At 46.6% G+C, this 19,677-nt stretch overlaps 3 protein-coding genes across 3 annotated transcripts; 2 read left to right on the top strand and 1 right to left on the bottom strand.

The window, feature by feature from the left end:
* Positions 1-4,373: 4,373 nt before the first annotated feature.
* Positions 4,374-5,328, top strand: DFL_002891 (uncharacterized protein; the record flags this gene model as incomplete). Its single annotated transcript, XM_067631743.1, has 2 exons — positions 4,374-4,704; positions 4,799-5,328. 2 exons carry the CDS (start codon positions 4,374-4,376, stop codon positions 5,326-5,328), a joined length of 861 nt encoding a protein of 286 aa, XP_067494259.1.
* Positions 5,329-5,762: 434 nt separating this feature from the next.
* On the bottom strand, positions 5,763-14,148 carry DFL_002890 (uncharacterized protein; the record flags this gene model as incomplete). The annotated part of the gene is made up of 7 exons (XM_067631742.1): positions 5,763-5,969; positions 6,067-6,402; positions 6,457-6,839; positions 6,899-7,090; positions 7,155-10,979; positions 11,038-13,965; positions 14,049-14,148. The coding sequence occupies 7 exons, from the start codon at positions 14,146-14,148 to the stop codon at positions 5,763-5,765; spliced, it is 7,971 nt and encodes a 2,656-aa protein (XP_067494258.1).
* Positions 14,149-17,107: 2,959 nt separating this feature from the next.
* DFL_002889 (uncharacterized protein) lies at positions 17,108-19,450 on the top strand (the record flags this gene model as incomplete). Its single annotated transcript, XM_067631740.1, has 8 exons — positions 17,108-17,171; positions 17,347-17,501; positions 17,593-17,712; positions 17,777-17,901; positions 17,961-18,120; positions 18,185-18,565; positions 18,622-18,957; positions 19,025-19,450. The coding sequence occupies 8 exons, from the start codon at positions 17,108-17,110 to the stop codon at positions 19,448-19,450; spliced, it is 1,767 nt and encodes a 588-aa protein (XP_067494257.1).
* Positions 19,451-19,677: the final 227 nt, after the last annotated feature.

The raw sequence follows: 19,677 nt of genomic DNA, 5'->3' as shown, positions 1-19,677 counted from the left end.
CACCTTTTTAAGGGGTCGTTATGCGTTTCAGAATTGACCAGCTGGAATCTGCTTGGGAGGAAGGGCTGACGCGATTGTGCCGACCCATGAAAACTTACCATCCCGGGAGTTATTGAAGCTTCTATTCAGTCCGCCCACAGGATCGGAAGGGAAAACGACAAAGGGAAGGAAGAAAACCAGCTAACAGACAGGCTAGGCAGTAACAACAAGCTCCCAGAGCAGCGTGTGATTGAAATTGAGCGATTTCAAGACATTCTTTCTCTTCCCTACTCATTTGTCATCAATTGCTCGAGACGATCGGCCGATATTGGCAAGGCCAGTCAAGTTATGGACGAGACAAGAGGTGCCACAAAGCCAAAAGCTCACTATCAGCACCTGGCGTGTAAATTGTTGCTTTTTTCCCATATTTTTTGCCTCCACCTTTCTAGAGCATCTTTCCTTTTTTCCCTGTTCTCCTCTTCTTCCCCTCTGACAAGCTAGCATTTACATATGTTTGCTCCCGTCGCTTGAGCACGCTGTGATGTGCGTGGAAGCAAGCAACCTTAATAGCCCCATCAGATGGGAGTAAAACTCTAAGACCGCCATACCCTAAAGAGCTTCAGTATTAATGCACACCCTGAAAAGCCCTTATGTAGGGAGGCGGGTAGTGGGATTCGGGGTACATGTACATGTACATCCGTGTGTAGGTGCAATGTTATGTACATTGCACAGCAAAAAAAAAAAAAAAAAAAAAAAGGTGAAGCTTAAGCTTAAGGCATGCACTGGGTAGGGCATGGCCTGGATGCATACGCGAACAGAGACTTATGCAATAGCGGACCGCTCAGAGACTTGCATCCTGCAAATCAAATGGCGATGCACCAAAAAAGAGGAGATTAAGATAAAATCGTAGATCGCATGACATGACAGGATACTATTGATCGTTATTAGCCATCCAAGCACAACAGCCCCAAAAATCACCAGCTTACATGCTTGTCATCCTGTCATCCAAAGGATTTTCTGTGAGCCACTCGTTCTGATGGAGAGGAAAACTCTTAGTTCGAGATATCAAGATGATTGGCGCAGGTGAAGGTGTCTCGGGTCTAAGCTGAACTGGTGGTGTCCAGACCAAAAAAGGACGGCTCGGCAATAGGCAAATGGCTAGCTTCATTTAGGCAACAGATGGCGAAGCGTCGCCAATTGGCCCAACAGGTTGAATGTTCCGTTCAAACGAGCACTTCAACATCCGTTTTTTTGCGAATGGCCTGTTGGGCACGGACAAATTAGTTTCATTCTGACTTCGGGGCCTTTGATTTTAATTTTGGCTTTTGCTCCATAAAATAGTTTTTTTTTTTTTCTTTCTCCTTTTCAGGAAAGGCGGAATGGCAATCATCCGTTCCGCGGTGAAGTTTTGATGGATCTTTGCTTTGATGTCTGGGCTAAACTTCAACGGCAAGCGACTTAGAAGAAACCTCAAACGTTGGATTCCCGTTAGCCATCTAGGCCAATATCAGATCAACTGGTGGGCCCGGATGCCCCACGATATCACAGACAGCGTTACCAATGCGCAATGTCTCACGGCTGCTCTATAAGGATCCCTTGTTAATAGAGAGGCGGGTTTGTGTTGGGTTTTTGTTGTTAAACCGCCTGCGCAACGATTAAATTGGCTATGATACAATCCCGCATTCCCGCCCTTGCATAAGCTGGGTCCAGATGGTCACCAGATAGTGGCACCCTTGCCATAAACTAATTTCTAGCCGCAGAACCAAGGAGCCAAGTGTGGGATGGGCTGGCACAGCATCTTTTGGCTGTATGTATGTGAAAAACTTAGCAAGGGGAAAAGCCTCACATGGATTCAGGAACAAGTGCAAACCCTTTTCTCGTTCTCGAAATTGCAGCTGGAAGGAGATAGGATATGTAGGCTGTGGCCACCCATCACACGCTGTCTTTGGTTCCTGGCCCTTTTTCCCGCCTCCTGCTCCACAATTTCGTCAATTCAAAAATTCCATTTCCAGGGCGCCTCACTAAAATTAATTTGAGATATTAACAGACCCTCTTGGAACAGGTGGCCTTGACGCAGGTACCGGAAAAGTTTTCACAATCGCGAAAACGGATCTAGGGGACGGCCCAATAATTCCCAGCCGCAGATTTTAGCGCATGCAATTTAGTAATAACCGAACTTTGTGATTGATATCATCTCGAAATGGTCGCCTGGGCCCACTGTCGCCGAGAAGGCAAACAAGGAAGAAGCAAAGTCTGCAAGGGTTCAAGGTATTGGAGCGCTTGGATGATGATTGTCGGAAAAAACTTTCTTCCACTTGGAATGTTCTTCTCCCTTGTACACAACATTCGGCAGAAACTGATGTCCACGTGCCTCCAAAAAATTGAAATGTGAAAGAGGGGTGGAAGGGAAGGTCCCGAAATTCGGCTTCGGGTATGCAGTAGGATTATCACAAGTGCATGGCCATCAGGACATGTCACAAAAAATTTCCTCGAATTTGCCGCTGAATGAGGAACATCGAAAAATAGATGTTACAGCATACATCCCAAACATACGTTTCATCAGCATGCATGTAAGCCGCAACCGAAGCGACGTTTACTGATCGGCTGCGTGTAATCACTCTGTTTACGAAGCCGTATATGCGAGACGCGGAAGCTCCGCACCATTTTTCATGCAATGCAATGCCGAAACATGCGGTTTCCCAGTATAATATGTAACGTAGGTAACCATAGCCTACCATAGATGCATTATCGATATCAGTACCGGGGAAACAATCTACTACCAGGTTTAAGTTTTTGACCCCTCCCCCTCCTCAAAATGCTGACATTTTGTCGCCGTATATTATATTATGCAACATGCAGCGCAGTTAGAATCCTACGATATCACATTATCAAATATATATAATCCTTTGGCTGGTATATGAAATGTTTCATAGTCTTGATGACACAACATACTAGTACCTAAATATGTTATATTCGGGTTTCGTAATTCCATTATCTTGAATTGCGAGCCCGCAAATCCGGCGTTTTAAAAATTAAGAATACAACAAAATCTACCCAAGGGGATGATAAATATAGGATCATAAGAGTTTGAGGGGCGTCTTACATAAGATGTCAGACGATACGTCGGTTGTGCCTCCGACGCCTTATCATGGGAAAGTCTACCCTGTGTTATCGTTCCAAAAGTAGAATCACATATACGGCAATAGTATAGCCCTATTCACATCATCAATAACCAGAACCCCCACCATCTCCCTTCCCCCTTCTGGCCATCCAGGATCTCCAGATCGACGTCGACAGAGACGACATGGCAACACAAAACCGGTCAAGGCAATGTGTTGTAAGTGACGTTGGGGAAGGCACGCTGCATGAAAATCTTACAGGCCTACAAGAGTACTAAATCGAGAAAGACCTAAACTTAAACTAAGGTCGGTCGCAGCCGACAGGTGCAGTCCCAAGGGTATATTGTGATGCATAGAAATGATGCCAAATAAGGAACAAACCCCAGGGTTGTTGGCCTTGTCAGCACATTCTATTGGACAATTAACAACAGCCCGCTTCTATTCATGGGGAAAAAGACGCCGTTCTGGCGCAATTGCCAATGTGGGGAAATCAAGCTTGTAAGTTGGGAATGCTTCCCCGTTCGCGAAAAGCTTAATGCTGGCCAAAAAGCTGCTTGCTTGATCCAGAGACATGCAGAATGCGAGATGCATGCATCATCCCGACCTAAACTGGCTTTCTTTTCCCTTTTGCCCTGCGCCGCCGCTCGCCGTTTTCAAAGGCAAAAAAAAGAACGAAGAGCGTGCAGGATGCATATTACAGATATATTGTCACCGACTGGGTCTCCGCCTGTTACTAATTTATATCAGGATATAGAGTATCCACAAGTACCTACATTATGTAAGTACACCTGCTGCAGGTACATACTTACATACCTACATGTACTTACATGCTCGATAACCCCATATCGCTGTAGCTTAGATAGATTAGGTTGCTTGCTGACATGACAAAACAAACGAGCAGTTGTTCTTGTTCTGTCCTGCTTTGAGTTACCAATTCCGGATACTTTGCGCAACCAAAACTGCGCCGTTTTTAATCATATGCAAGTAATTCTGATGCGTTAAAGTCCCAAGACTCTAAACGTCGCCAAACATTATTAGTCAAAATATTTGACGATAGAGAGTTTGTCCTCGTCTCAGCTGCGTCTACCAAGTCATCCAAAGTTGCAGAGCTGCAAGTATCGAGCGACTATACACATATGATTCATATGACACTTTCACAATTGAATACGAGTTTCTCAAATCTATCTTACCCACAATCCTCAAATATACGAGTTATAACAAATACAAAACTACCGAGTCTCCCTAATCTTTCACTACAATAGGTCTAACGACACGATGGCACGTGCCTTCGCGATGCCCCCCAAACTTGGAACATCTCTCAAAGGCGTCGAGCTCAAGAAAAAGCTGGTAGAACTAGCCTCAACATCTCGACCAGACAAACCTCTCGACATCTATGTAACTTCATCGACAGGTCACCAGATCCGCGAAGATGGCGGCAGTGGTGTCACAGGCTGGCGAGACGACAGGAACCAAAAACTCAAAGCACAGTTTACTACCGCTGGCGCGGTGGTTGGGACGGAGCGAAAGGCTGGTGGAATGATTTTAGGAACAAATAATAGCCATCATGGTCTGAAACCTGCCAGCAATGTGAACGAGAAACCGAAGGGTGAGCCATTCGTTCCTTTCCTTTCCTTGGTTTTTGCATATCGTATGAGACTCACTCGATGGTGGTGCTAACCACATTAAAAAACCTCCCACAGGAACAACACAAGCCCCCTCAGCTTCGACAAATGAACCCCCAAAGCCCAAGCAAATCTTTAAGAACTGTACAATCTACATCAACGGGAATACTACCCTCTCAGGTGTCTCGGATGTAGAACTAAAGCGTCTCCTCACCTCTCACGGCGCCGTGGTTTCATACCACCTCGCCAGACGCCAAGTCACACATATAATCCTCACCAGTCCGTCTGCCGCATCAACCATCTCCTCAGAATCTCAACCATCGACATCTACGAAGCCTTCTGGTACGTCCCTGTTATCAAAAACGGTGGACTCATCCGGAAGTGCGATTCTAGCAAGTAGAAAAATTGAACTCGAAATGAAGGGCAGAGTCAAGTCTAAAATTCACTATGTGAGCGTGGAATGGGCGCTGGCGTCCGTGAAACAAGAGAAACGACTCGCGGAGACAAAGTTTCCCATCGTTCCTCTGAGAGAAGCTAGGCAGGGGACGCTGATGGATTGCAGGAAGACTAGACATCCCCAAAGATCTTTGATGGGAATGATGAAGTAGTCGCGCTTTCTTTTTTTATTTCGATACTAGTTACGGCATGTCAAGGAGTTAATGGCGAATTACGAATTATTGCAATGGGCAACGATTTTCATGACGGGTTAACGTTTTCGGAGTGAACGGGATAGATCCGCAATGAAATGCTTCTTGTTCCTTAGTTTCAATTCGTATTCAGAAAACAAACATCTCACAGCTTTTTATCCTCTTCATCCGTTTTCAGAAGCAATACCCATAAGAAAAGTACAAAATGTTACCTCATGATGCATGAAGGCGGTAACAAAGAATGTATCAAAAAAGGAAAAAGAACATACAAGAAATAATCTTTCGAGCTGAAGGGTCGAAAAAGGTCCCCTCGCCGCCCGGAGCCTTATCTTGAGACACCCGCAAAGAATATGATAGGCGAACTCGGGCAGTTAGGTGGGGTTCTCGCCCGTCCTCTAGTCAGCACTAACCCACCCTTCAAAATCGACTTTCCCAACGCTCATAATCTCCTTGTAATCATCCTCCTCGTCGCTATTTAACCCTAGCGAACTACCACCTGCTTCATTCCTTTCTCGTTCCGCGGCAGCCAGTTTCGACGCCACCCGCTTATACCAGTCTTGTGTAAGACGTTTCTGGGGACCCTCGACAGTGGAAATATATTTCTAAAAGACCAAGGGGTGGTTTCAAGTTAGCATTCCTCAGCCTTCCGACAAATCTGACACCGCTATATAAGAGTTTCAAAGGGACCAAAATACAAACCTCGAAAATTGCATCTCCCTCATCGACTGTTCTAAAGATCGCTAGGAAAGCCTGTTCGGCACTCAACTTGACTGGAATGACGGAATCCCGAACGTTGCCGAATACGACCGGCGCCAACAGTGCAAGATGAGGTTTTACCGTCTCATAATGAAGTCGACTCACAGTTCGTAAAACGATGAGCGAAAGACGTTTGGTGTCAGTTGAATTGCTAGTGGGGCCCTTGATGGCATCGGCTATGGTTTCGAATAGAGTCTTGGAGGTCTCGAAAGATTTATGGATGTTATCCGACAAAAGGAGCTTGCCAGCTGCGACGGCACTGTTATCTGAGATATAAGGCTATAGGAGAGTCAGCTATATGGTCGACAAGGGAGAATAGAAGAACTTTCATACGTCACGGTCCGCCAATCCTCGACAAATAACCTTTGCGGCATCGTCGACCAGTCCACCCTCTTCGATTGCATTTCCGGCATCCAATAACACCGAGTTCAAAGCCAGCACTGAATATTTGGTAAAATGTGTCGTCAAGGCCTGGGTCTTGATGATCTTACCCATATGGTCAAGTGGGACAGCCATGGACATAGCCCCTAATAGTTTGGCCTTATTTATCAGCAACGCGTCTTCATTATCCTCGAGCTCTTCTTCTATCAGCGCGATCAGGGAAGCGCGAGACTGCTCTCCCATATTTGCACCCGCTTTACTGACAACCTCGTACAATGCCTTCAGCATAGCGACACGGACCCCAATGTCAGGGGTTTTCGATCCGCTGACAAGTTCTAGAAGATGCATACCTAGTTAAATTTTATCGATATCGCCTCGGGTTGAACGAACATACCTGCGATCAGAGGATCTATTCTCGGAGTCAGGGTAATTAATGTGCCCAAAGCCTTTGCCGCTCTCGATCTCAATACCTCACTTGAAGTATCTGCAAGGGCTTTCGCGAAAGTGCGCTGCAACTGCGGCAAGAATGGCTTGAGGAATGTAGGGATCTTCTCCAACAGGGAATTGAGGGTTAATAGAATCGCAGCTAAATTCAGTCGTCAGCATGATTCCACAAGGCATCAATCGATATGAACAAGCGAAGAACTTACACTTAACCTCAACGGACTTTTCGGATACCACACGAATGAGTGGTCCGGTAATCTGTGTAACAAACGGCCGTAATGAGTCGCTATTTGTACGATCGATGATATCTGCGATAGCAAGAGCCGATTGCGTTCGCTGCTCCGGTGTGCCATACATGAGACCTTGCAAGAATATCGGGAGAATGGCATTAATTCCCTTGGGAATAGTAAACCCAGGGAGGTCATGACCAGGGTTCCCGACTTGTAGAAGAACCTGCCGGGTAGATGTAACGAGGCTTTCCATTTCTTCTTTGCGGAGACTCTTGACAAGTGCATTGAGTGCTTCCCAGGCAGCCTTAACGACAGCAATTTCTCTATCATCGAAGAGTTGTAAGAGAACGCGGATGCAGTCTGGCGTGTACCGGGAGAAGTCGATCTCGCTCTTTTCAAAGAATGTGGCCAAGTGCAGAGCCATAGTGGCCCTCTTTTTCTCGTCATCATGCTTCAACAGCCCTAAGATGATGTTCATGCTTGTATTAAGGCCATCGAACTCGTCAACAGCCAACAAGACGTGGTCAAAGGACCCTCCCAGTTCTTCTCTGAGCTCTTCGTCGTCGATTTCGACGAGGTTATCCATGAAAGTATTGATGATCTGTGGTAGTCGTCTATTGACGGCACTGGAAGCGACTTCTGCAAGATTTGCCAAAGCGGATGCATTGAATGCCGACATAGGCGAGGTAAGCAAGTTCGGAATGAGGACAGGTAAGATCTGGTTAGCTCTGCCATGATCACGGAGCAGCGTAAGAAGACCAGCGAGAGCACTGGTTGCCGTATCTTCGTCGCGTAGCTGATTAAGCAGGAATGGAAGCACCTGATCGACAGCTCTCCGGCCGAACACTCGCTGGATGCTATCGAAAGCATCTGCTGCAGCATCTCTAACATCGGAATCACTGTCCACCAATCCTATTCTGAGAACAGAAATCAATGTCTTTTCATGGTCTTCCAGAGCTTCTTCAGGAGTAGATGTGATCAGCTCCTTCAGAGCAATGCAAATACCCTGCTTGGCATCTGCATCTGTTGTGGTCACCAAGCTCTCCTCCATAGTCGGCAACAGAGAAGTCAGAACCCCTTCACCAGCCTTCCTGACAAGCTCACTAAGTGCTTGTCCAGCAATTTCTTTTTGTTCGGGGTTTGGATTTGCAAGACGACGAATGATAAATCCGGTCAACGTGGGGATCATCTCCTTCAATATACGGGGCGATGGGACGAGCGCCTTCCAAACATTGATTGCAGCATTGCGGACCAAGCCGGACGTATCGCTTCGACAAATGTATATGGCAGAGAGTACTCGATCTCTCTTTTCAGAACCAAGGGCATCGAGCAAAGCTACGCTAACTTCGTTATTAGCTTCAGCATGGACCTCATCGATTGTCCCTGTAATCCCTGTAAGGTTAAAGAGAAGATCGCCAACGAGTTCGACGGAACTGAGACGGATTCTGTAAGCATCATCCGCAAGACCTCTTTCAAGTTCTGGAAGGAGAAGGTCCACAGCCCTTGTAGCGAAATTCTTGACGAGAAGCCGACCAGCACGCAGGGCGGTGTCTCTAATAGAGTCAACGTCATCCGCAAGTCCGGACAGAATTGGTGGAATGATCTTGGTAAGATAATTGCTGAAGGCATTTCCGAAACATGCAGGCAAGAAAATGAACATGGACATAAAGCCCTCTCTGACATGCTGCTTACTGCTTCCAGCATTTGAAAGAATTGTTGGTAACACTTCCTCGAGACGTTCAGTACCAAGGCCAGCAAGAACTTCGGATAGAGCCTGGGCGGACCCGAGCCGGTCTCCAGCACCAGTTTCTGACTTGAGTGTGTACATGAGGCCGGGTATAAGTTCTGGCATAGCATCTTCTCCGAGTTTTTCGACAAGGATGCCGAGTGCTTTTGAAGCGGTGGAACGTGTTTGTGGGACTGGGTCCACAACTGCGACTTTGAGGCCGCTGGTAAGTATCGATAGATGGACCATGAGATCCTTCCTTTCTGTGAGATGGGCTAAGCTTCCGATGATTTGAGAAGCTTTCTTCTTGGTCTGCGACCGGTCACTCAAACCACGTTCAAGGATTCTGACGACTAAAGCAAGCGAGGGAGCATCAAGATAGTGCACAAATGACACCTTCAAAAGTGCATCTAGTGCATCGTTTGTGTACTTCGTTGGATCGCTCAGCGCCTTCAGTAGCACGCCAATTAATTCCTTGATCTCGGGGTTAGAAATAACATCCCCAAACCTGAGCAAGCTTCTATTTGCAGCAGATCTGACTTCCTTGTGAGTATCGGTCAGGACATTGGTCAATGGCGGAATAATAGTCGGCAAGTTGACCGCGAGTTGACCGGGTGCAAGGTATGCCATGTTACCTAACATTTCACAAGCACCTTTCTTCGACCTCCAAGCCGACTCATCAAGGCCATCGAGTAGCGTAGGCAGGATAACAGTAACACCGTAGGACGACAGACTTGTGAAACAAGCCTTTGCTGCCTCAGCACAGGCTTCACGAACGTCGCTCACAGCATCACCAAAGGATGTAAGCAGAGCCGGAAGGATTTGGATGAAGTACGGTTCAAATACGGGCCCAAGGAAGACCGAAAACAATTCGTATGCAAAAAGCGCACCTTGCCTAGCGTTTTGGTCTTTCTTGCTTTCAGTGGCGGTTCTGAGCGTTGCCAGGATCGAAAAATCCTTCAATGCGGAGATACCATAACCCCTCACAATACCAGCTAAACCGTATGCCGCTCCTCGTCGGACTGGGTATTTTCCATTCCCAAATAAAACCCCTGTCATCCTCTCGACATATTCTCCAGTTTTATCCCGAGAAGCACGGACAAGCGGTGGGAGACACTCTGCAACAGCATATTGCACATTTTCTGATGGTGTTGACAGTGTGGTAAATAGACGTTGCACAATTGAAGGAATCTTCTTATTACCAGGCTCCAAATGCTCCGCCAGGGCTCCGTAGAGAATAATAATGGCCTCGTTACGCTCGTCTTGTGCTTGGGCCCCACGGTCTGGCTCTTCGAGGGTGCTCTCAAACACAGCCATGAGTTCTTCGACATGTGGTTTGCCATGCATACTGATAACAGATGCAACAGCATCAATCATTTCTCGCCGTACACCGGGGCCTCGATCGGATAAACAGCCATCTTTAATAACGGCCTCGATAAATGGCCTGAATTGCTCTTTGGTAAAATAAGGAGCTAGCTCCTTATATGCCAGGGCAACTCCACTCCGTGCCTCCCAAGGATCTGATTGTTGCAGGGCTTTCTTCACAATGCCGAATTCGTCATAAACAGGCCCAACGGGCTTGGCTTTCTGAACATATTTCTCTTTGAGTATGTTCAAAATCTTTGCGAAAGTGCTCGGGTGGAGTTTTACTGCTTCTCCGAGAGAACGAGCGGTAGCTCCTCGAAGTTGACGATCTTGGCTATCGAGATATGGAAGAAGATCTTCGACTCTATCTTCGGCCACTGTCATCTCATGGACTTCCCAAGTCGTGCGGGCAAGCTCTGCGTTTTCCTCAACTTCGTCGTGTGAGGCTATCCAAATCAAATCTAAGCTTCCCAAATCCGATAAATCGATTTCAGCTTCGATAGCTTGCAAGACCGCCGTTCTTAGATTTACCTCAGGTTGGATGGTAGCTGCAACGAGGACCCTAATTTCTTCGGGTGTGATATTGTCGGAAATGCATCGACACAAGTCCATAAGGCAATCCTTAGTCATTTTGTAATGCTGTGTATATTTCCGAATGCAAGATATCAAAGTTTCGAAAATCCTCTTCCGCGCAATGTTGGTATCGACACCTAAGGTCGTTAGCGTTAGCATGAACACAACCTTCGAAGTTTAGGATATTGAACTTACATGTTCCAGTATGGAAGGTGAGGATCTCCAATGCCAAAATGAGTTGTTCTTCAACGATCTCCGGCGTTTTAGCATCGACGCCACCGTCTTCCAATACCTTGAGTACTAGAGGGAGGACATAATTTAGGGAGATAGAATCAAGCGGCCTCTGTTCTCCCAAGAATCTTATACGGTAAAGAACTCGAGTACAAAGTGTTCCCAGTTCTTCACTCATCACCTCGCCCGTAAGTCCTTCCGCGCCGTAGGCACGGAGGGTAGTCACCCCAACGAAGAACCTGAAGGCACCCAACCGTGAGGAGATTAGATTAGCGTTATAAAGATACGCTTCATTCGCCTCCTTGCCAACAATCTGACAAGCACTAGAACTGAACACCTCCAACAAGGCTTGTGTCGCAGGTGCCATCCACTCCTCACTACCATTATTGACACCACGAGCGAGACTTGAAATGATAGCGATTCCACGAGTGAGCTTCTTGTGTACGTCGTTTACATTGGACCGGATCTCCGCTTCTTTTGCGAGTTGAGCTGTGACCTTCGCTTGCTCATCTGCTGTAAGTTTCCTTTGGACTGGACCTCTCTTTTTTTCGATGTCCTTACGAACTTCCGCCTCCCACTTTGCAATATCGCTATTCTTGTTACGAGCGACGGGGGCTACGGATTTGCTTGCTAGCACATCCACAAATGGAACGTCTGGCGGAGCCTGCCAAATTGATAGACTGAGGTCGGTGATACCAGCGACGGTCACCCGCGAGAGATCTGAGGCAAAGAGCGAGATTAGGCGAGGAGTGAAAAGTTCAGGTGCGATAAAGGCAAGCTTCGCAGCGGCTTTCGCGGCAGCCAAGTGAATTGTTTTGAGGGGATGGTCAAAAGCTTTCTTGATTTCATCGAGTAGCCTGTCAGCGTATTTCTCGACCAAAGCACGCGGGTCGACTGAAAGCTGTTGACAAACGTAAATCCAATCAATACTTCGGTATAGCAATCCGTGGTGAGATAGGACGAGGGCATTGATGAGTTGGCGTTCATGAACTTCCGTCAGGATTTCGACCGAATCAACAACATCGACGAGGGTGGCTTTGAGTGCTCTGGCAACATCGTTGATACTACCCTTGGTTCCAACACTGAGAGAGTCTTTCTCCGGCTCTTCCAGTGATTTGATCCAATCACATAGCCCTGAAGCTATTGTTGAGCCTACTTCTTCAGGGTATTGAGCAAATGCCTGTGAAAGAGCTGATGCAGCGTCCCGTCGGAATTTGGGAGACTGCGACCCGCCACAGATGAAATAAATAAAGGTCTGTGCCCATGCTGCGCCTGATGCAGGCTCATTGAAAACATGAGAAGTCAAACCCGCAAGAGCCTTCAGTGCCCATTGGAAGTCGTCTTCAGAGGCCAGCTTCGTATACACTCGCGGGGTGAGCAAAAGGGAAAGCTTTGGCAGAACAGCGAAACTCTGCTTCACGATTTCCGACTTATCCACTGCTTTACCAGGCAAAATATCGTTGAATACCAAGCTGGGATAAACGTAAGCTCCTCCTAGAAGACCACTTTGAGCGGTTGGTAGCGGATTCGCGAGGACCTCAGTGTAGATATCCGCCAGCTGGGGTTCCACAGAAGCACCAAATTTTGCAATTTCTTCGTTCCCTTCGCCCTGTTTTGATCGAAGTAGAAGGTCACCAACTCTGAAAGATGTGCTCTTCTTGATATTGGGCTTCTTGTCGGATAAGCCATCCTGGACCTTCTTGACCACTGTATTGTCTGCGCTGATATGACCGCTGAGGAGACCGTCCAAATAGTGCTCTAGCATAACTTCGTAGAAAGCTTCGATTGCTTGGTCGTTCTTCTCCTTCGATATCAGTTGTGCCATATCCTTTGGCAGCTTTGCGGCAAGTGCTTTGATGTTGGGGAGAGCAGCGAGCATTTTGGCATGCGAGACCTTGTGGTCAGCTGCAGTTGCCTTCCCAGCGACTAATGGAGTAAGAATTTCCTCAGCGATGGACTCCAATAGAGCTTCATCATGGCATCGCTTTGCAATAACCTGGAATCCAGAAAGAGCACCCGCCCGGATAACTGCATTTGTTGACTTGATGGAATCCAGAAATCTTTTGAGCAGCTTCTCTTTAAGTGTTTTGGCAAGATCAAGGCCCTTATCTAGTGATTCGATAAGAGGATCAAACACACCAGTTAAAACGACTTCTGGGGAGCGCAGCAAACTCTTATCGACGGCTGGGATGATCTGACTCTCAAGATCTTCGATAGTGCAAAATTCTCTGAAGAAAATGGCAAGAGAACTTGCCTGATAGGGGGCCACTGCGATCCGAGAATTGATGAACTCTCTGATATAGAAACTATATACATCGGATTTCAGTTCCTCTTCTACCACTTTCCTCAGAGAGGGTGACCTCGAAAGAACATCGAGTAGGATTCCTAGGAGGATACCGTTTTGTCGGTTCGGAGCTGGGGCCTTCGCGGTCAAGGATTTGATGATATGTTGGACGTAATTCGGCTTTTGTTCCGCCGGCACTTCGGGTGACGCTATTAAATTCTGGAATCCTATCCGAATCAAACTTTTGCCGCCATTTCTCAAACCGGGGCGTACTTCGGGCTGTGCTAATTCGTCCACCAGAGTCGAAGCTGCCGCTAGTAGGGCATCCGAGTAGCTGGCGAACCGGTCCTTGTCGAGAGCGACTTCTCGTAGTAACTGAACACTCCATTCAAGCATGACGTATCGACTAGATGCTGCGACTCCACGCTTCGAGCTTTCGTCTTTGATGACGGTTTTAATGAGGTCTTGTGAGAGTTTGGAGAGGTCAGAATTTTTGTAGAGGGATAAGAGGCAGCCTCTGACCGCATCGCGAGATGCCCTGTCTGCGTAATAGCTATGGGTCTTGACGAGGAGATTGACGATTGATGGGACATCTTTCGAGGATATTTCTAGAGATATAAATTCATGTTAGAAAAAGCACCAATGAAGCATTGCAAGGCCCGTAGCGCTATGTGGATTCCAGCACCCATACCCTTATCATCAACCTTCGTCTTGAGATCGCGCAAAGCAGCTACCCGTAGCTTAACAGAGCTACTCGCCAATATAGTTTTGATGGTCAATGGGTCTGCCATCTTGAACTGCAGTGCCCAGATTCGAGGCTAGTGCCTAGGGTCTGTGGAATATGGTAAGGGTGGAGGGAGGTAAAAAAAAAAAAGGTATGGCTACAGCGTAGACGGAGAAGAGAAAGAGGGAAAGAACGGAAATCAGAGCAGAGGAAGAGTCATAAAATCAACCCCTCCACCGGTGTCCCCGCACTCCACTTATCACAACGTTCTGCAATTGCGGCCTTTGAGTCTGGAACAGTCAGCGTGCTCAACCAAGTCAAATTTTGGCGGGGAGAAATCATAGTCAATCATTTCTCCACGCCAGATTTGGCATGTTTGTTAACAAGCTTCTTCGGCTTTAGCGCGCAGACGACGTTATCTGTTGGATTTTCCGTAGACAACACACATGGACGATTTTCATTTTACTTTGAATTTACTGAATCGGGACTTAAAAGGAATAGTTTTAAGGCAAGGAAACGAGGGATTACGATTACTAAGTACTAATAAAGGGGTTTTGGCAGAAAAAAGAGGAGGAAGAAAGAAAAGAAGAAAGAAGTTCAACGCTTCTCTATGTAAATAAACTAAAATGATAACATGATTCAGGCAAAATCAGATCGGTGTCGCGATTCGAAGAAAGGGATAGCAAAAGACAGGAGCTAAAATAAAGGAAAGAAGGAGAGAAAAAAAAAACCACCAAGGGAAAAAAACCACCAAGGGGAAAAAAAAAAACCATGAAGAAAAGAAATCAGAAAGGAGAAAACCAGAGAGGAAAAATCGCACCCCCGAGGCTGGTGACATTTAGGGCCAGGCGGGGCAGCGAGACAACGTATGGTTTAGTAACGCGGTATTGTGTCGGTTTGTGCGGTTTTCAGTCTTTAAAGCACAGGACTATACCATCGATGTGTTGGTTGGCCCCGTCTGATAGTCTCGCGCCCAATGCCAGGACCATCATAGCTTAGGCGTAAACATGTCCACAAAGTTGGCAGACCCCGTCATCGATAGTACCGCCGCATTTCGTGCCATCAGGTTGTGGTTGGACACATCTGGCCGGGTGGCCATTAACACCACATCCACGGCCCCAGTTTACTGGTTCTTGGCTCGGGCAACCGTGCGGGAGTTGCATGGATGGCGAGGCCTTGTCGGAAAATTAATGTTAGAATTCATAAAACCAACCACAATCTTATACAGTTATATCGTATGCGGATACCTAACGGCTAGGTCTTGGTACGAGACAAAGTGTTTGGGTCTATGGGATTACTTACGACGATTGGCCTGGAGACGGTCTGAGTAAGAACCATTTTGCTTTAGGGATTGGGGATTGGGGATACTGGTATGGGTGTTTGAAATAATTCTAACGGACGGAGGGGACTCGAAGGACCAGAAATTGATACGATTGTTTATTAGATGTATTGATGAGGGTAGTTCTATATAGCTGTAGTGCTGATGTAGATCGAAGGAAAAGAATGTTTTCGATGCACCCGTCCAGCCCTTTATATATACCTTTTATTTGCAAAAATCATCCGGAGGAGAAACTCAACATTATGAAAGCCATCGATAGAGAAGCATGTAACTGTCCTACGGTAGGTATAGCTTCCCAGAGATATTGTGATATTTCTCAGTTCTAAGAAATGATGACCGCTTATCTTATTACCTCCACTGGTTACATTTTTGAAGTAAATTACTTTGAGGATCATGGCGTCAAGCGTGAAGAAAGCGATTCCTTTGTCTTTAGCTTTTACTCGCTATCCGGGACGGTTGGCGTCTCATATTCGTGAGGTTTCCCAGACCGTTGTGCACGGGTGATATATTGTGAACTTGAACGCTTTCGGTGCTATTTGTGCAAAAGATTTATTTTTTATAAAATTAACGTATTTTTCATTTGGTTTCATCTAATGGGGTACGTCTCTTTAAGACACGTTAATTTCCGTAGATGCATGCGATCGCTCAGTTACCGAGTGGATACCCCATGGCCTTGTAAAACGTTAACGTCGAATCAGAGAGTATAGATAGTTTAGAGCGAGGTTAACTGTTACCCTTACGAGCTGTTAAAACGGATGAAAAAGAGGATGACTCAGGTTCTAGAGATTATTGACGAAGGGCCTTTCCCTTATTTATCGATATCTCCATCTTAAACCTCTATTGGGTATGGTTTGATATACAGGCCTGACTTTTCTTATGAGGCATCTGATTCCTACTTTATCACTCCTCTACTGTACTCCCGATGACAGTCGTAGGGCTTAGAAATCGACTCCCGCAAGCATGAGTACGGTTGGTTTGCTAGGCCCTCGTATTGGATATGCGGGAATACTGTTTTCATTAGTATATCTAACAACGGATATACACCAAGGGTTTCTTTTTCCTTTCAATTAGGCTTCGATTGGATCAGTTGGTTTTAATACGAGCGGGAGAGTATCTCCTCTTTAGAGAATGTCAGAGTGGCTAGGTTAAGGCGTATAGATCATAGATATCATGCAGACTATGGTTGTGGGTGCCTTGTGAGATTGTGTTGTTTCTGTTGTAGATTGGTCAGGCCAGCCAGATGAAAATTTATAGCGTCACATGTATGGCCACTCCGTCCATACTATTTTTACTCGGCGTTCTTGCGATCGTTTGTAGGATTTGGGGGGGTTACATATCTTAATATCAGAGATCCTTCGAGTACACAATATAATTCGTATGAGGTTTCGCAGAAAACGTTAGGCAATGGATGTCCCCACAAGAGTGCCTTTCAAAGTATAGTGCAAGAGAAAGGAGCTCTGGACAGTAAAGACTATCCAATCAGGATATCTAGCTCAAGCCATACTCCCTCTGAGGCATTTCCAAGTACCAGAATCCCTTACTGTCCGTTGGTTTTGCACAATCTTGATATAATTGGTAGTGCGGAGTTCAACGACGTCCAAAGCCAGTCAATTTTAGCGCACCTCCGAATCGGATCCTTCATCATGATATCGCAATTGTGTTACTTGCTGAGGCTTTCTCCATAACCATGAAGAAAAATTCAAATTTCGATTTTTCAAAATCTGGCGCGGAGCTGCATACTGCGATCAATTGTATGCAAGGAACAAGGCTCTATTCGGGCGAACATTCCGTTCTAGGCTTTCCAGATGTGTTGTATCGAGCGCCACGTGTTGCAGACCGAGACTGTCGGTGCGGCTGTGTGGCTGCGTTGCCCCGGCCATTACTTGCGCTTTTGGAGCTACATACAGCTCGCGTCTAATGGTTTAGCTCCCCGCCTCTCCCACCACACACAGTCATACCGTCTAGCTCTTCCAACGTCGCCAACTTCGCTCGCGTCACGACTTCACAGCATCGAAGCTCTAGATAGATTCTGGAGGGTCTTTGGCTTCAGATTTATCTGCCTTTTATTGGGTCCTGAAACGGTATGTCAATAGTTCGGTTTCCTCTCAAGCGGGATACCTTATCTTGCATCATTCGTTTCGCCAAGATACTAACTCGTGGATGTATATGTAGTTTACCACGATATATCCTTTACCCCGAAAATCGTCTAGAATATCGAATTTCCGTATCCTGTTTCCTTTGTTATCGCTTGCCTCGGAGTTACAATCGGTAGCAAGTCTACAAGATGGAACGGTTCATTACAAACGTCTTGGCCTTCCCGGCTTCACCTGATCTGACGCCTGCGGAATATAACAAGGATCTAAAGGCTCTGAACGACTTGCTTTCAAAATTATCTGCTCAAACACTGGTTGGCACCCGGGATAGCGACCCTCTAGAGTTACTTGATAATAGAGCAAATAGCTTAGGCGTCCTTTACGCACTGTGAGGCTCAGCAATAGCTGGATATGGGTCTTGTGGACTAGCTAACCAAGAGGGAATAGCTTTGCACGTCTATCCGTCGACAAGAACGAAATCCATCAGCTTTGGCCCAAATTAATCGATTTCTTCTCGGAATTCGATGGCAGACAGACGAAATTTTCGAGGGATCAGCTGTTCGCCGTCTTGAAGGTCTTGCTTCAATTCTGTGAAGCTTGCAATAAGGTACTACTTATTTGGGGATATCTATTCGGCAAGACTACATACTCACGAAGACTCATGGATACAGCCGATTCTTGCCCTTAAACCTTTAGAGCATACCATTACACAGCTCAATTACTCTACCGGTGCAAAGACGTTCTCATCGTTACATACCAAGTTTGTCAAGAAGTGTCTTGATGCGCGATCTTTCCGTGCTGCTTTACCAATCTTGGACATCGATATCGAAGAGTTTCCAGTTAAGGGTAGTGAGAAAGATGTTACCTATAGAGAAGTACTTCAGTATTTCCTCTATGGGGCGATGATATATATCGCAACGAAGAAGTGGAGACGAGCAAGCGACTTCCTTCAGTTTGTTCTATCATATCCTGGAACCGGGACTGCCGTCAGCCAAATCCAGGTTGATGCATTCAAAAAGTTTGTTCTGGTAACCCTCATGCTTGAAGGAAGGGTACGGGTTCCCCCTCCAGATCGTAGGGGTCCTTAGACGCTGCTGACGTTTCATAGAATTTCCAACTACCCAAGACAATACCACAATCGACAGCTAGGGCCTGTCGTATCCTGGCCAGACCATACGAAGCATTTGCGACAGCTTATGCGACAGGCAACCCCGATCTTCTTCGGCGAGAAGCTGCCTTGGTAAAGGAAATCTTCCAGGCAGATGGGAACTGGGGAATTGCAGAGCAGTGTCTGGAGAACTTCCGTCGGCTTGGCATTAAGGCTCTCACTAGCACTTACTCTACCCTCAGCATTGAAGCCATTGCCAGTCGCGACCTAGATGTCCTTGGCCCCAAGGGCAGTACCACTTCTCCAGAAGAGCTGGAGCGATATATTCTTGATATGGTGAGGCTACCCATCCGATTCATCTTATTCGCCCCAAGAGTACTAATGATGTATACCCTTCCCACAGATTGACCGAAAAGAAATCAAGGCTTCCCTATCCCATTCATCCACAAACGAAGGCACTACATCATGCATGGTCTCTTTCCACGACCTGCCTTCATCCGAAACGGACATTCTCAAAGACCTCGAAGCTCAAATCGCCCGAACAGTCCAAATCACAAACCAAGCCCGACAACTCGACAAGAAACTCGGTTTAAGTAAGGAATGGATCAACTTCACAAGCAAGAAGCGCGGAGGTCCTGGAGGCGCCAACGACCATGTTGACCAGGGCTTTGAAGAAATGGATGATTATCCAATTCAGGGTCGTGGTGGGATACTCGACATGGCAGCCATGGGAGGTATGGTCGGCGCGGGAATGGAAACACAGTTTCACGACTACATGGGGGCATATGATCCCGCCGACGATGACATGCAACCCGACTATGACGACTAGGTGTTAGCAGAGCTGGGACAGGAGTAGCATGCCGACGGCGAATCTAGATGCTCGCTTGTTAGTCGACCTTGAACCGGTGGTTTTACTGTATCTTCTGTGATGTTTGAAGACTTGTTGTTCATGGCGGTGTTCTGGTGTTTCTTTTGGGAACTGTTGCCTACTTATTTAGCAGTGTAGTTCAAGCATGGACGTGAGAGAAGATGAAAAAATGAAATCGTATCCACTGC

The sequence above is a fragment of the Arthrobotrys flagrans genome (genome assembly GCF_004000055.1).
Source record: "Arthrobotrys flagrans strain CBS H-5679 chromosome Unknown unitig_3, whole genome shotgun sequence".
Taxonomy (NCBI): Eukaryota; Fungi; Ascomycota; class Orbiliomycetes; order Orbiliales; family Orbiliaceae; genus Arthrobotrys; species Arthrobotrys flagrans.
The sequence above is the reverse complement of the archived record's forward strand: the minus strand, read 5'-3'. Positions and strand labels throughout refer to the sequence as shown.